The sequence below is a fragment of the Etheostoma cragini genome, chromosome 11 (assembly GCF_013103735.1).
Source record: "Etheostoma cragini isolate CJK2018 chromosome 11, CSU_Ecrag_1.0, whole genome shotgun sequence".
NCBI lineage: Eukaryota > Metazoa > Chordata > Actinopteri > Perciformes > Percidae > Etheostoma > Etheostoma cragini.
The window spans coordinates 4,925,751-4,942,477 of record NC_048417.1 but is presented as its reverse complement, the minus strand read 5'-3'; the positions used below and the strand labels follow the sequence as shown (position 1 = coordinate 4,942,477).

Below are 16,727 nucleotides of genomic sequence, written 5' to 3'. Positions count from 1 at the left end.
GTTGAGGGATTAACTAAGACCACTGAAATTCTAAAGAATAAGAACCATTGAGTTACATAGATTCTTATCCTTTAACCTGTGTGCCAAGGTTCAGTAATGTTTGGCCCTCATCCTCTGTACCCCACTTACTGTATTTACTTTTTGGGAAAATAAAAACTATTTGTTCATTTTATAAAACATCAAATTAATTATTTACAGTTTCATTTAGAGATGCACCGAGGTTAGTGCCTATAAATAGTGGCCCAACGTTGCAGTATAGTAGGCTATATATAGTATAGTATATATAGTTTTGTATATATAGTATAGTATAGCTCAGATGTGTTTCATTGGATTTTTGCACATGTTTACAACTTTGAGCACATTCAAAATATAACTCCTCCTCCTCTCTGACAAAGTTTAGAGGAGGCTGTACGCTCCTAATCATCGGAGGTCTGAACGGATGCAACGCGTCACTGTCCCCAGCAGAGCGAGTCCACTAACATGAACTGAAGTTGCTACACTACCAGCCGCGCTGCTCACCTCTATCTTTACAGAGAGAGTGGTCACGAAGCGACGGACGGTCTGTGATACTCAGAGCACATACCTGAAGCCGTGGAAATGCACCTGGGATGGATCGTTAAAAAAATGTTCTCAGTTTGCGACAATTCGAAACTTCCAGAGACAGGGAGCGCTCTTGAACCCCCTCAGTCTCTGAAATCACAACTAGTCGATTACGAGTGGCTCAATAGGTAGATCTATAGATAAACTCATCTTTCAGAATTTTGACCAACCGGGCTGACACTTCGGCGTGAGAAATCGGGGGTGTGGCGTGTGAGCGTGTGAAACCAGTCAAATGCGTGTGTCTCACGGCCAATGCGTGAGAGTTGGCAGCCCTGATATATATATATAAGTCAGGAAATTACTTTAAGAAAACTTAAAGAAAGCTCCGACATTGTTGCCAGCATTATGCAGCAAGTCGAGCTGAACTCAGTCGGACTCACTGAATGCACGTCAAGTTGGAGGTGATGGAAAAAGAGCACTCTGGCCCGAAGAAAGAAAACATAAAACTTAAAGAGAAAATACAAAGAAAGATATAAACGCCGCTGGAACCTAAGACTTTCTAGTCTCAAGGAAAAGGAAAGAGAAAACCTCTGAGAAAATTTGAGAGCTGCTGCTCAAAATCTTTTCACAATGGGAAGAAGAGATTGAAGACGTTGTTGACTCAGTTCATTGCGTCGGGAGAAGAGGAGGAGGCGGTCGGGGCCGCCAGATCATCATCCAGTTTCTGTGGAGGCGTCACCAGAATGAAGTGTCGAAAGCAGCGAAGGATTCTCCTGTGTGTAAAGATCAAGATTTCACCAAGAAGAATCTCCAGGCATAAGAACTGTGGCCAAAAATCTTGCAAGCCAGAGCGACGGGTAAGGTGGCATTTTACAGAGGCCCTGTGGCTGTAATTGCGGGAAGCACTGTAACATTGTATTCAGTCACTATCAAAGTTGGTTAAAATGCCACTCAAATAATCAACCGATAGTAGTCACTGTTTATATAGTTTTGAACATTCTCTGCTTCTCATGTATGTTCTCCTCACTATGTAAAGTGACTTCATGGTACTAAAACTGCACAAAGAAGAATACGATAGAATACTTCAATATGTGCATTTGTAAACACTTGTTTACTCTCTTGTTGACCCAAGGGCATTCTCAATGACACAATTTAGGGACCTGCCTGAAGTTTTCTTTTCTCAGCTTGGACTTTAAAAAAGAGACCTTGTTATTGTTGTTATAAAACTTTGTCTCTTTATTGGCACTTTATTTCATTTACTTTATATTTTAAAGAAAATGATGTTCTTAAAAAACAATCTTAAACTTTTAACTATTAACTCTAGGGGCCTACGAGACAACTTGAAAAGAAAAACTCTACTGTAAAAACATAAGTCCAAAATAGATACTAACCCAATGAACTCAACTGATTAAAAATCTGGTCAACTCAATGGGTAGATAAACTAGTTTTCTCACATGGCACATCAAGATCTGCAGGAGTCGCAATCCTATTCAATAACTGTCAGGGGAACTTGGCAACAACAAAATCTAGCAATGATGGTCACTTGATTTTAAATGTTTTATGGATGACTCTGCCCTACTTCTAGGTATTGTTTATGGCTACGGCAACACGGGGCAATATAAGAACCTTTTTAACCCTTGTGTTGTCTGTCCTTTTGTGTCGCAAGGGCTTGTTCAATTTATTTACATTTTGCATTAGCCTGCCGTTGTGTTTTGGGGTCCCCAAAACACAATTTTAGAAATATCTCCTGCACCACTTACTAACCACCAATTTATCAGTAACACTCAATTGCAATAAATGTAAATTAATGACCATTCACGAATGCAACCTCATAAATGTTCAATAAAATTTCATCAAATTTTGGACGCTAACTTGATGCCATCTGTGAATAAGCTGAAGTTAAACAGAGGAGGGCTTCTAAAAATGGATAATGATCCTAAACACACCTCAAAATCCACGGTGGATTACATCAAGAGGTGTAAACTGAAGGTTTTGCCATGGCCTTCACAATCTCCTGACCTCAACATAATTGAAAATCTATGGATAGACCTTAAAAGAGCAGTGTGTGACACACAGCTCAGAAATCTCAAAGAACTGGAAGACTTTTGTGAGGAAGAATGGGCAAAGATACCTCAAACAAGAATTAAAGACTCTTGGCTGGCTACAAGACACGTTTCCAGGCTGTGATAATAGCCAAAAGGGGCAGTACAAGGTATTGACTCTGCAGGGTGCCCAAACTTTTGCCGACGCCATTTTTTGTTTTCTGTTGTTTTGAAAGTGTAAATGACGGAAATAAAATCCAACTTTTTGTGACATATTATTCAAATATCTAATCTGTCATTTTATGCTTTTTGAAGATTTTTTCATCTTTTCTTGGCTTGTTTTTGCACATTAATACAAATTTTTACCTGGGGTGCCCAAACTTTCAAGCCCCACTGTAGTTACAGTGGTTAAAACAATAACATTTGAAATATTACATTTCTTTTAATTTAATTTGAATTAAATTAAATTTATAAATTATAAAATGCCGCGAAATTTTACTCTGGACTGCGTAAAATGGCTGGAAAGAACTCTAAAACTTGCAACACTATTCGGACACAATTGCGGCCTGGCCTTCAAACCCCGACCCCATACTCGAGTGAGCCACCTGTTGCTGCAGAGACCGCTTAGACGCATGCTAACCTTGACATCACTGCCCTCCAGCTCAAGTTGCTGGCCTCGATGAGGAAAAATATTGCTGATATTTTTAAAAAGGAACTTCAGTATACTTTCGGGGATGCATTGTCTACTATCAAGCTCAACCTGCAAGAGGTGAAGTCAAAGCTGGCGAATGATGAAGTTGCTACCAATGCTACCACGTCCAAGCTAAAAAGGTACGCTCGGAGAGATAGAGCACGCGCTTAGCGAGTGCTCCGATGACATCGCCGGGATGAAAACTACTATCAACTGCCTCTCAGCTGCCATAGCCAAGCTGGAAAATGAATGTGAAGACACAGAGTCTAGATCACGGCGTAACGACGTTAGGATAGTGGGAGTACCTACTATCCTACCACTGCTGCTGTAGCCGCCTTAGTGAAGAAGCGTTCAATCTGGAAAAGGAGCCGCTTTTGGACCGGTCCCATCGGACCCTCCAACCCAAACCCAAGCCCAGTTATCGTCCGCGAGCCATTGTGCGCAGATTTCATTATTACAATGATTGTGTTGACATTTTGCACCGCACTAAAGAGCTCCAAAAGATTAAAGTCAAAAACTTGACTGTCTCACTCTTCCCGGATCACACTGCCAAGATGGCTGGCCTCGGACTGCTTTCAACAAGGTCAGACGCCAACTTCGTTGCATTGTCGGTGCTTGATATGTTCTGATTCAGCCAGCGCAACTTTGCATCCCATTCAACGGTGTTGAGAAGGACTTTGTTTCTGTGGATAAAGCCAGCAACTATGTCAAAACTTTGATTTCCGGGTGAGCTCCAATAGCTTTTCAGATTTCTTTTCTATTATCCTCAAAGTTTTTGACGCCAGCCACTTTCCAGAGAAAACCCATTTAGGCCGCTTGTTCCCTGGATCACGTTCTTTCGGTCATGACCGAGCCTTCATGACCATAGGTGAGGGTAGGAACGAACACTTACCGGTAGATTGAGAGCTTTGCCTTCTGGCTCAGCTCTCTTTAAGTCACGAAGGTGCATTAAATGGAATGTTACACCGTACTCGCTGCTCCGATTCTCCGACCAATCTCACGCTCCCCTCTCTTGCGAACAAGACCCCAAGGTATTTAAACTCCTTCACTTGGGGTAATGACTAACTCCCTACCTGAAGAAGGCAGGTTTCCTGCTGAGAACCACGGCCTCAGATTTAGAGGTGCTGATCCTCATCCCAGCTGCTTCATACTCGGCTGCGAACCAATCCAGTGAGTGCTGAAGGTCACCGACCGATGACGCCATCAGGACCATCTGCAAAAAGCAGCGATAATATTCCAAGCCCACTGAACTGCAACCCCTCCCCACCCTGACTACGTCTTGATATCCTGTCCATAAATATTACAGACAGGATTGGTGACAAAGCGCAGCCCTGGCGGGGGCCAACCCTTACCTAGGACGAGTCTGACTTACTGCCAAGAACCTTGTTCTTTATTTTCTGTTTCACTAATTTAGAAGTACTACTCAACTGAATGTGTGCCTATTTTTGTTGTTCCTCTGTTTTGCATAAATAACCAGTAATGTGTGTGTTGGTTGTGGTGAGCTGAGTGGGGGCGTGGGTGGGGGGTTGTTCATTGTTTGTTACACGGTACTCTGATTTAACTTAAATATTTTCTCCTGCATTCTTATCAGTGTTTTTTATTTTTTTATTTTTTGGTTTTTATGTGTGTACCTGTGTCCATGTACATATGTTTAAAAAAAAAAAAAGGGGGTTAATTGTATCTGCGACTATTAGTATTGTATTGCATATTTCCAATAAAAGTATATATATAAAAAAAAGAGGTAAACGGAAAAAAGGCAAACAATACTCTTTTTGTCGGGACATCATTGTACCCAGTCCTTAAAGGGGGTTAAATGTATCTGGGACTATTAGTATTGTATTGCATATTTCCTATAAAAGTATATATATAAAAAAAAGAGGTAAACGGAAAAAAGGCAAACAATACTCTTTTTGTCGGGACATCATTGTACACAGTACAATAAAGTAAAAAAAGACAAAACCTCTACATTCTGTTAGCTTCCATAGTGAGTTGCTGAGTAAGGGGGCTCTCTGAGGGGGAGGGGCACTCCTTCTTTACATTGGTCGTGTATAAAAGGAAAGGGTTAAACCAGGTAGGAAGGCAGTTCAGCAAGAGCACAACTACAGCCAACATGACCAACAGCGGCATGAACATGAGGGGCAAGGTAAATCTGTAATCTTTTGTAATTAGCAGAAATTACTGTTTACAAAATAGGATCACTAAAATCACCTTGCTGCTTATTTCTCTCAAACCATTACAATTCACTATTTTCAGATCATCTTCTACGAGGAGAGGAACTTCCAGGGTCGCCACTATGAGTGCATGAGCGACTGCGCTGACATGTCCTCCTACCTGAGCAGGTGCCACTCCTGCAGGGTGGAGAGCGGCTGTTTCATGGTCTACGAGCGTCCCAACTTCATGGGTATGCAGTTCTTCATGAAGAGGGGCGAGTACCATGACATGCAGCGCATGATGAGCATGGGAATGATGTTCGACTCCATTAGATCCTGCAGAATGATCCCTTATGTAAGAGACCTTGTGTATTAATACGTCTTTTTCATTTTTAAACATTTAAACTTCATTTTTAGTTTTAAAATGTGTGGACATACTTACAGTTTCCCTGTATTGTTTTACAGCACAGAGGACAGTTCAGGATGAAGATCTATGAGAGGGAGAACTTTGTTGGTCAGAGTTACGAGATGATGGATGACTGCGAGAACATCATGGACCATTACCGTATGAACGACTGCCAGTCCTGCCATGTGATGGACGGCCACTGGCTGATGTATGAGCAGCCCCACTACAGAGGCAGGATGATGTACATGAGGCCCGGAGAGTACAGGAGCTTCAGGGACATGGGCATGAGTGGCATGAAGTGGATGAGCATGAGGCGTATCACTGATTCCTGCTACTAAATGTTAATGAAGTTTTCACTGAATGTATCTATTCCCAATTAAATAATATACAATATAATACCAAAACATATTGGGTCTGAAATTTAAAAAATTCTAGACGGCAAGCTGTTGTTAGCAAGCACATTTTGAATAGAGTGATATTTTAGAGTGAGAGATATTTTGATTTCCAAAAAAATAGGACACTCACCCGGCCTTAATACACAAATTCAGACAGGCTTTTTAGAGGTTAATGAACATGCTTCATCATGCTTCAATAGTGCAAATATAACTTATGTAATGAAATAAAGTCTGTAACAAAATAATAGCTACTTTTCAAATAAATAAATAAATATGAAATAATGTTCTAAATATGACCTATTCAGTGTCAGCTTCAAAATCCAGCTTCAACTAAATATCTCTTAAAACCTTGTTGATGTAATGAGAAAAGGTTTTTTGGTGTCCATGTGAGCGTTGAGATCCCCAGCACCTTCTTTACGTAAAAAGTGGGCATGTCCGGGCAAAAGAGGACATTTGGTCACCCTAATATTGACAGTACAAAATTTCTCATCATATGTTGCTCTACAGTTAACTGTGTCAGACAAAGCCTTAAATGGATGAGAGAAGGATTAATATTCTGGATGTAACAATTCATAATATTACAAGCTATGGATAATCAAAAGGCCATTACACTTTTAAAGCAAGGTACAAATTAGTATTAATTATTACAAACATTTCTTTACTATTCACTTGTGAGACACCTGAATTTAATTAGCCAAATAACCTTCCCAATGGTGTTGCTGATTAGTGCTCAATAAAACTTACTGGCTGCTAAAGTAGTAAAAGGTTTTAGACCATGAGTGAATATCTGTACAGCCAACAAAACATGAAAAGTGTTTTGGACTTAAACAAACATGTGATCAGAGCTGCAATCGTGGTCCACCCGTGATGTAGCTAACGGTAGAAACTTGAGCTAGCTAGTGTTAGCTAATTTTAGATGTTTATGCAAATTGGTAAACATTGTAAACAGGAAATATTACTCTTGAGTTTGCCTTGTCTCGCTAGCCAGTTTTCGGTTTACAAGTCCAACGCACAGGTTAGCTGACATGTATGGTGTGTGTTGTTAGGCTGTTGGAGACTCAGTTTGAGATTATTTCCCTAGAGAAACAATGACGGAGGCAGCACCCTGCAGGCTGACCACTGCAAACCACACATTTCTAGTGGAGTCCTTATGCCTTCAAAGAAGAGGACGCAGAGCAGTGAATGTTGAACAGTGGTCACCTGACGGCAGGAGTGACGGACACCAGCAAGCTCCAGAATGCAAAATGAAATTACAGCTGGGTGGATAAAAAACACCCATTTTTGTTGTTGATGCCTTATGTCAGTCAGGTCAGGCTGATGTGGTCTTTGTTTGACCTATTTCCTTTTTATTATAAAATCCACATCCGACTCACAGTGATGCACTAACTGTTCATCCTCCGATAGTAATTATGGTGCATCATGAAGTACAACTATCACTACTGCTCCTAATATAACACTATAACCAATACCGGTTGTTAGTGTTTTAATTGAACTGCCTCTGACATAATAGTAAAACAGTGAAACAGACCTGACATTAGAATTGGATAAGTGTAAAAAAAGAAGCTTTCTGTTACTTGTTCAAAGGGTAACATTTCTAAAGTCTTCGAGGGCCCAGTCATGTGATTATGCAACACAGAAACACAAGCCCGTACAGCACTCCATACCATGTTGCTGGGTAAGGGATATAAACAATGGGGGCCCACTGGGTATGTAGGGTTTGGTTGGGTATAAAAGCAAGGGTTAAACCAAACAGGACAGCAGTGCAGCAGTAGCATCAGCAGGGGTTCATTTACAAGTATGACCACCACTGACATGAGCATGGGCAAGGTAAGCTCCAGGATCATTTCACAAAATAAATTACATCAGTTGTAGTTTAAACACTTTACAGTAGACCTGCGAGATACAATTATGTAAATTTTACCGTTGAGTATAAACTAATGCATCCCCTGTGTTCAGATCATCTTCTATGAGGACAGGAACTTCCAGGGTCGCCACTATGAGACCAGCAGTGACTGCTCTGAGCTGACCTCCTACCTGAGCAGGTGCCACTCCTGCAGGGTGGAGAGCGGCTGCTTCATGGTCTACGACCGTCCCAACTACATGGGAAACCAGTACTTCATGAAGAGGGGGGAGTACGCTGACTACACGAGCATGATGGGAATGAGAGACAGCATCAGGTCTTGCCGTATGATCCCCATGGTAGGTATTAAACAGCATCAGTCATATGGACAACAAGCACAAAACTTGATATTAAGACATTTTTATTCTCTCTACACACAAAAAACAGCACAGAGGCCAGTTCAGGATGAGGATCTACGAGAGGGAGAACTTTGGTGGACAAATGAATGAGCTGATGGACGACTGCGACAACATCATGGACCGTTACCGTATGAACGACTGCCAGTCCTGCCACGTGATGGACGGCCACTGGCTGATGTACGAGCAGCCCCACTACAGAGGCAGGATGATGTACATGAGGCCCGGAGAGTACAGGAGCTTCAGGGACATGGGCATGAGTGGCATGAGGTGGATGAGCATGAGGCGCATCATGGACATGTGTTAGACATTTTCATTTAAAAATAAAAAATGAAAAGAAAACAAAAAAACTTGAGCTTGTGGCTTTTTTTCTTTCCACAGTAGACTGAATAAACAATGAGGATCAAATATAAAGAGGTGTTCAAACAAAGCACGTTCACAACATTAAAGATTTTCTGGCATTTTTCCCTTGAATAAAATAAATAAAAAGAATTAATAATTGATTATATCACAGAATGCAACCAAATTGTTAAAACATGCATTATCACACAAACATTTAAGAGTCAATAAATACTTCTGGAACAGAAAATTTAAATGTACAAAAATATGTATGCATGTACTAGTGTCTTGAAGCAGATGCAGGCAGCATTGGTGTGTATTGTGAGAGAACTTAAGGTTGAAGACAAGCTACTGTGTTTTGAATGAGGTGCAGGGGCCAGATTGCACTTGCAAGAGGGAGTGGCAGTAGTCTAGACCTGAGATGACTAGAGCCTGAAACGAAACCTGAGCCGCCTTATGTGTTAGAAGGGAACGTATCCTCGCAGCAAGTTGCAGCAGTGAAGGAGAGTTGGTCATCAAGTGTCATACCCAGGTTTTTAGCCGTCTGGGTGGGGAATACCACAGAGTTGTCAATTGTTATAGCCAGGTCCTGGGTAGGAAAGCTCATCCCTGGAAGGAAAAGGACCTCGGTCTTGTCAAGGTCGAGTTTCAAATGGACATCCAAGAAGAATGTCAGTCAGACAAGCCGAGATATGTGCCCCTACTTACGTTTCAGACTCCGGAAAGCTATGCGAGTGAATAGAGTTGACAGTTAAGAGTTGGTGTACAGAGAAAAGAGGAGGGGACCCGGGACAGATCCCTAAGGAACCCCAAATTATAAGGAAGAAGGTTTTGAGAGACTGTAGACCCTCTCCAAGTTACCCAGTAGGTTTGGTCTGCCAGGTAAGCTATGAGCAAAGAGAACGCAGAATCTGAGACACCCAGATCCTTGAGTGTCAAAATGAGCATCTGTTGGTTCACTGTGTCACACAGCTGTCAAAATTGCAGTTGATACCAACACACAGGCCTAACCACAAACAGACATTCCGTCACAGAACAAAAATTTCAAAAGGAGAAAATGGCTTAAGCCCTGTTGTTAGAAAACATGGTGTTTCAATTTAGGATGTTTTCTTAATATCGGAGGACACATTATTTTTGATTAACACAGTAAATATGTTACATATAGCAACTATTTTGTTTTTTAAGAATATATTTTGGCCACTTTAGGCCTTTATTTTAATGCTGAAGACATTAAAGGGGAGAAAGAGGGGGAATGACAAGCAGCAAAGGGCCACATATTGCACCTGCAAATCTGGAACTTGATTTAACCTGATCTTGTTTCTCGCTACAATAATTAGTGGCCATGCAATAATATTTTTGGGATATAATAACGTTGTTTCTAAAAAGGGGGTCATGTAACCCTAGGGGTACTTTGGAGTACTGTGGTACATGAGATTTTGACCAAAATTAATATTTTAAAAAAAACTGAACGAATTTGTGATGGATTATAAACATGTAATGTAGCATTTTTGTGTTACTGTCTTTCAGTTACAAGGTTGTTGTTTAGTATGTTATATAGGCTTTTTATCTACCCAAAATGTTTTGCAAAATAATTTCAAAGGGGGAACATCATTGCGGAAAAAGTTGGAAAACCAATGTTACAAAACATATAGTAATGGTTGCCATAAATCAAAGAGGTATTTGCTGCACGGACATAATTCATGCAGATATTTAAATTACGCCAACACCTTTTTATGAGCACTTGAGAATGCTAAGATCAGTGAAGTTCAAGGTTACATTATTGTTTGAAACAATTTTTAGTATCAGTACTGCATGAACATTTGTGATAACAGAATAAATTTACACTATACCTTAAAGATGCTTCAGACTTTCAACCTTTTGATCCCTCTATGTTACTTTTAAACTCAAAAGAATTGAATCACAATGATGATGACGAAATTTAATGTAATCACAAATTCAAACAACAGCTACAGAAGCCATTTGATCTAGAATGATAGAGCCTGTGAGTATGCATAATAAGCCTTTCCCATCAGCATTTACAAACAGAGGGTCTAACATTGCATGCTGCTGACTCATGGATTCCATACAATGGTGCCATCGATTGTGTTGATGCCACGTTAGGTATAAAAAAGGCTTAAATCCAGGATAGGATTTGCTATAGCATCAGTCAATGTATCAGCCACCATGCACGGCAAGGTAAGCGTATCGTGGATATTTTACTGGTATTGTTGCTCCCATGAAGTATGCACACATTCAGTTTTTGTCTTTGCATGTATATTGTAAATTATTGTTCTATAAAAGGCTACATGGATGTGTCCTTTTTTGGCACTTTTACCATAAATCCATTTCCATAATGATTGCTGTTTACATCAGGGTTTATATTGGTAACCATTCATCCATACGTTTGAAACTGAACTTTAGCTGCTCTGTTGGAGTCTAGATCATCTTCTACGAGGACAAGAACTTCCAGGGTCGCTCCTATGAGACCAGCAGCGACTGTGCTGACATGTCCTCTCACCTGAGCAGGTGCCACTCCTGCAAGGTGGAGAGCGGCTGCTTCATGGTGTACGACCGTCCCAACTACATGGGTCAGCAGTACTTCCTGAGGAGAGGGGAGTACTCTGACTACCAGCGTATGATGGGTTTCGGTGACTGCATCAGGTCCTGTCGTAACATTCCCATGGTATGACACCCATATGTTATTAAATGTATCTCAAATAACTACTAACAGGAGTTTATATTCCATCAAAATGACTAATTACTACATATTTACTAATAACAGCACAAAGGATCCTACAAAGTAAGGCTCTACGAGAGGGAGAACTTTGGAGGTCAGATGTACGAGCTGATGGACGACTGCGATAACATCCAGGACCGTTACCATATGTCTGACTGCCAGTCCTGCAACGTGATGGACGGCCACTGGCTGATGTACGAGCAGCCCCACTACAGAGGCAAGATGATGTACCTGAGGCCCGGAGAGTACAAGAGCTTCAGGGACATGGGATATGATGGAAATAGGTTCAGCTCCATCAAACGCATCACTGACTCCTGTTAACTTTACAAATAAATCTCTTTTAAAAACAACTCTGAAATAAAATATTTTCCAAATTCAACATGGCATGTGCAATCATTATGGTTGGAAATCTATCAATCCGATTTATTTTGGTGTATTGTAAAATTTGAATGCAATTCTTCAATATGCAAAAGAAAAAGAGATCGAGATTAAAAATAATTGTGGTTTCTTGTTCATTGGTTCTGTTATGCTCTACATTATATCCATAATTTACCACCTCATATACTCCTCTAAAGAAGCTCTTGCAAAGTTATAAATATTATTTAATATATATATATATTGGTTTATGAAAAGACAGGAGGGGGAGATTCCTCTTCTTTAAATTAAAGTTAATGTATAGTTACCAAGAAATGCATTAAAGAATATTTTAAATTTAGGTAGTTTAATAAGACTTATAAATATATATATATATATATATATATATATATATATATATATATATATATATATATATATATATATATATATTTGTAATAGCACTAGTAAATGAGTTATTGCTGATGTTGTTATTGATTTTATGAATAACTATTTTAGGGTGTAGCTTGGAGTATAAAAACATAAGGTTAGTGAGGTTATAGGTTATTTTTCACATAAAATAATATTGTGTTGTAGTTTTACTCGAGGAGGAGTAAATACGTGAGGTCACAGTATTTTTTGTTATGTAGCTTTTTACCAGTTGGCTGATTCAGTTGTTAAAGGGACAATCCACGAATGGTATTCAGTACACATTCCTCCACAACATCAGAGACCACACAGTCGTGGATTTAAATTAGGATTAACAACTGAATGGAGACCATGAGGAATTGATTGAAAATGGTACTGTGCACTTTAGATGGAGAGTTTAACAGTTTGAAAGAAGCCAGTATTCAGTAACTTCTTTCCACTTTAAAATGATAACGTCAATAAATTTAGAACTGGGGCCGACATCTTCTATTCCGATAAAGGTCATTTTATACCTTGATAACAATATATATCACCATATAGCATGGTCAATAAGTCAATAAATATATAGTCTAAAGGAAAAAACCACATGGTAAAGCCTAGTTGTTTACACCTATGTGGACTTCATATGAAACTCTGACATCCTTTTTCCTCCTCTCTCCATCTGTCCCACTAATGCTTGTTACCAACCTAGCTGTGGGAGTTTATTCCCTGGAGTCATAGTAATTTCTTGAATCGCCAATTTCCTTGGATTGTGGTAGCACGTGGATTATGGTTGCAGCTGCTGCCATGGTCCTTCTTGACTATTATTTCTAGTTATAGTTCTTTTATCCTAAAGGTTGGTAGAATATTTCTGTATATCTGTATCAGTGTCTCTGTCCCAACCGGCAGTTGCAGATGGACGCCCACCAAGAGCCTTGTTCTGTCTGAGGTTTCTGACTTTTAAAAGGAAGTTCTTCCTCGCCCCTCCATCCATCTTCATCCGCTTATCCGGTTTCCTCACCCCTGTCACCCCAAATGCTTGCTCTGGGGAGGAATCGTTGGGTCTCTGATACTATAGTTCTGTCTAGACCTACTCTATCTGTAAAGTGTCCTGAGATAACTTCTTTTAGGATTTTCCCTTTTGTCCAGCTCACTGAGCCTGGGCTGTGACAATAACAAATAACCACTAATGCTACATTTACACCTGTTTTTTCATAAATCTAAATCTGGTAGCTGCCTAATTTATATAGACCAATCCAATTTCCACTCTGGGAATCAAGAAAAGGTTTATCTTATCTAGCTAATCTGCCCAAGACCCAGAAAGTGTCTATAGTGAAACACAGCCTGGAATACCACATATTTATCAAGTTTTTAAGTATTATAAAGAGTTGAAGTCAGGGTCTGTTTAGCCGTTATTGCAGAGCAAGAGACCAACCTCCAACCTCCTCAAAGTGTCAAACATGTTTTCTGATGCAACTGTTGTGTTCTAAAGTCTCATTTATTAAGTGGTTTCACAATTAAACTTCCTCTATTTCATTTAAAGTAAACAGACTCAAGTGGTTACTTATATAAACTTTATAATTGTTTGTTTGCAAAGGGAAACACTCACGAATTCATTGGTATTAGATAAAGGTGTGAGTAAAATAATTTTAAGAAAAAAACAGATGAGATCTTTTAATGTGATCAATTGTATGCCAGATTTGAAAAGACAAATATTTTTTGTATCTGTATCTTTGATTTTAGAATAACATACTTTATTAAGTCTTCAGTTGGCTCTTCCCATGCAGGAGTGGCCCCTGTTCAGGTAGGAGGTCAGTCCAGCGCAGTCCCCACTGGTCTCATAGGAACGACCATGGAAGTTTCTGTCCTCGTAGAAGATTATCTGAAAAGACATTATAATGACAGTGTTTCATTATTAAAAGGATAAATTTCATTATTTATTTTTTACATCGTCAACCTGCCCATGGTTATGAATACAGTTACTTAGGTGACTGGAAATTAAAAAGAATTTTCAACATGTTTTCTGGTGTATGATTATGACAGTGGTTTAATTTCAGAAATTAAATAAATGTTACATGTGGCCCTAATCTTTTCTATATATAATGATGATTCAATTTCATACAATCACCAAGTTTTCTAGTATCATACAGTTTAATCTGCTTCAGCAAGTTGTGTATTTGTTCACTGCTATCAATCCTGTTTCTTCTAGTGTCTTTTCTGTTTTACCTATTAAAACATTAAATTGGAGGTAACATATTTAATAAGCCCTTCAAAGCAAGGAACAGTATGTTTGTGAAAAACATGTCCTGTGTTGTTTAGCAGCTCATATAATACAAAGCAGGGCCTCTTCTCACAAATGCAACCACTGCAAATCACAATCTGTTGAAGTTCACTTTGAATTAAAATGTACACGGGGGCCTCTGCTCCCAGTTGCTCTGTCAGGAATTTGAACAATGGTGTGATGTATCCTGTGGATGTGGGGTCAGGTATAAAAGCAACAGGGGGGACATCGAGAAAAGTGTGCAGTACCATTTGAGCCACAGCTGTGCAGACCTCAAAGTAACTGTAGTCATGACCATGGGCAAGGTGTGTGCAGCTTTAGCTTTGGATATTTACTCTAATTAGGGTTGACGATGTAAAAAAAAATAATGTAATTTATCCTTTTAATAATGAAACACTGTCATTAAAATGTCTTTTTCAGATCATCTTCTACGAGGACAGGAACTTCCAGGGTCGTTCCTATGAGACCAGCGGTGACTGCGCTGAGCTGACCTCCTACCTGAGCAGGTGCCACTCCTGCAGGGTGGAGAGCGGCTGCTTCATGGTCTACGACCGCACCAACTACATGGGAAACCAGTACTTTGTCAGGAGGGGAGAGTACTCCGACTACCAGCGTATGGGCATGAGTGATTGCATCAGGTCATCCCGCATGATCCCCATGGTATTGTAACTCATTATTTTCATCACATAGGAAACCTTATGTGAAAGTATTACACTATTTAAAGAAGGATTTCAGTGAGTCATGTTCACTTATTCACTCTTTTGAATTTACAGCACAGAGGTCAGTTCAGGATGAAGATCTATGAGAGGGAGAACTTTGGCGGTCAGAGTTACGAGATGATGGACGACTGCGACAACATGATGGAGCGTTACCGTATGAACGACTGCCAGTCCTGCCACGTGATGGACGGCCACTGGCTGATGTACGAGCAGCCCCACTACAAAGGCAGGCAGATGTACCTGAGGCCCGGAGAGTACAGGAGCTTCAGGGACATGGGCATGAGTGGCATGAGGTGGATGAGCATGAGGCGCATCATGGACTCCTGTTATTAGAGCACCAGTGTTTAAAGGCAAGATTTTTAATAAAAATCTAATGATTCTCTTTTAAATTAATTCCTCCGTTACTTATTAGTGAGTGAGTGAAACTAATATAACAAAGTGAAATCATGGTATAAAGGTTGACACATGCATTTCCACACCTACACACAACTAGGGACTTGAAAAATGATTGGCTATATCCAGAAAATCAAGTAAGGTTTTAGGGTGACTACATTGCACACTATTAGATGGCATCACAAGGTCCCCCCGTCTTTCCAGTGGCATGTTGGGGTTAGCGAACACATATTATTTATATGTTAAATATTCTTTATAACGTAACTCAGATAACAAAAAATACTTAAAAGGTTATTCGTCATGCATGCTGATGATCTGTTCGGGTTCTGTAAATATTTACTTCATGAGTTTCAAAAAAATTAAAACAAACAAAAAACAAAATTATGTTACAGTATCAATTTAAAGGTGCTCTAAGCGATGTCACGCGTGTTTTAGGCTAGAACATTTGTTATCACAGACAGCGAACATCTCCTCACTATGGGCTAGCTGTCCCCAGTGTAGACTGCCCAGGGTCTACAAACGGCAACAAAAATAAACTGTGCCCACCTGCACCACAAAGCATACACAAACAGAGTTCTAGCGTTCCAGCCAATACCCGACAAGAAGGATTTGGGGGTGGGGGTTAGTGCACGGAAGCACAGAAGGGAGGGGACGGGATGAGGTCAACAACGTCAACTAGACGTAACGTCAACCAACATCGCTTAGGGCACCTTTAAAATAGACAAATTGTTCTTACAGGGAAGCATGCGTTGTTCTTTGGGCTTCTCTGCCTTTAATAGAAAGGACAGCTAGGTGAGAAAGAGGGGAAGACATGTAGGAAATTGTCACAGGTCGGACTCCAACCCGGACCTTTGCAAACCTCTAAGTATATGTGCGCCTGATCTACCCAGTGACCCAACTACTACTTTGAGGAAAGAAGTTAAATCAGTATTTCTACTTTTACCAGAGTATTTTTTTAACACAAGTATCTGTACTTCTATTCAGGAGAGCGGGGTTCGTGTCCCATTTGAAAATAA

The 16,727-nt window shown here is 40.0% G+C and overlaps 1 protein-coding gene across 12 annotated transcripts in view; it reads left to right on the top strand.

The window, feature by feature from the left end:
• LOC117953126 (gamma-crystallin M1-like) overlaps positions 1-15,707 on the top strand; it is a 16,492-nt gene extending 785 nt beyond the window's left edge. The window contains exons 1-4 of one of the 12 annotated variants that reach the window (XM_034885936.1): positions 2,738-2,745; positions 4,688-4,689; positions 11,260-11,502; positions 11,602-11,935. In XM_034885936.1, the coding sequence (XP_034741827.1) occupies positions 11,326-11,502; positions 11,602-11,877 (453 nt within the window). In that variant the 5' untranslated portion in view covers positions 2,738-2,745; positions 4,688-4,689; positions 11,260-11,325 and the 3' untranslated portion in view covers positions 11,878-11,935. Of the gene's footprint in view, positions 1-2,737; positions 2,746-4,687; positions 4,690-5,332; positions 5,417-5,526; positions 5,779-5,888; positions 6,234-7,919; positions 8,052-8,180; positions 8,424-8,511; positions 8,813-10,858; positions 11,016-11,259; positions 11,503-11,601; positions 11,936-14,681; positions 14,905-15,019; positions 15,260-15,372 lie in introns of those variants that run through there. The other 11 variants (XM_034885931.1, XM_034885937.1, XM_034885925.1 and 8 more) reach the window with 11 other exon arrangements.
• The last annotated feature ends 1,020 nt before the right edge of the window (positions 15,708-16,727 follow it).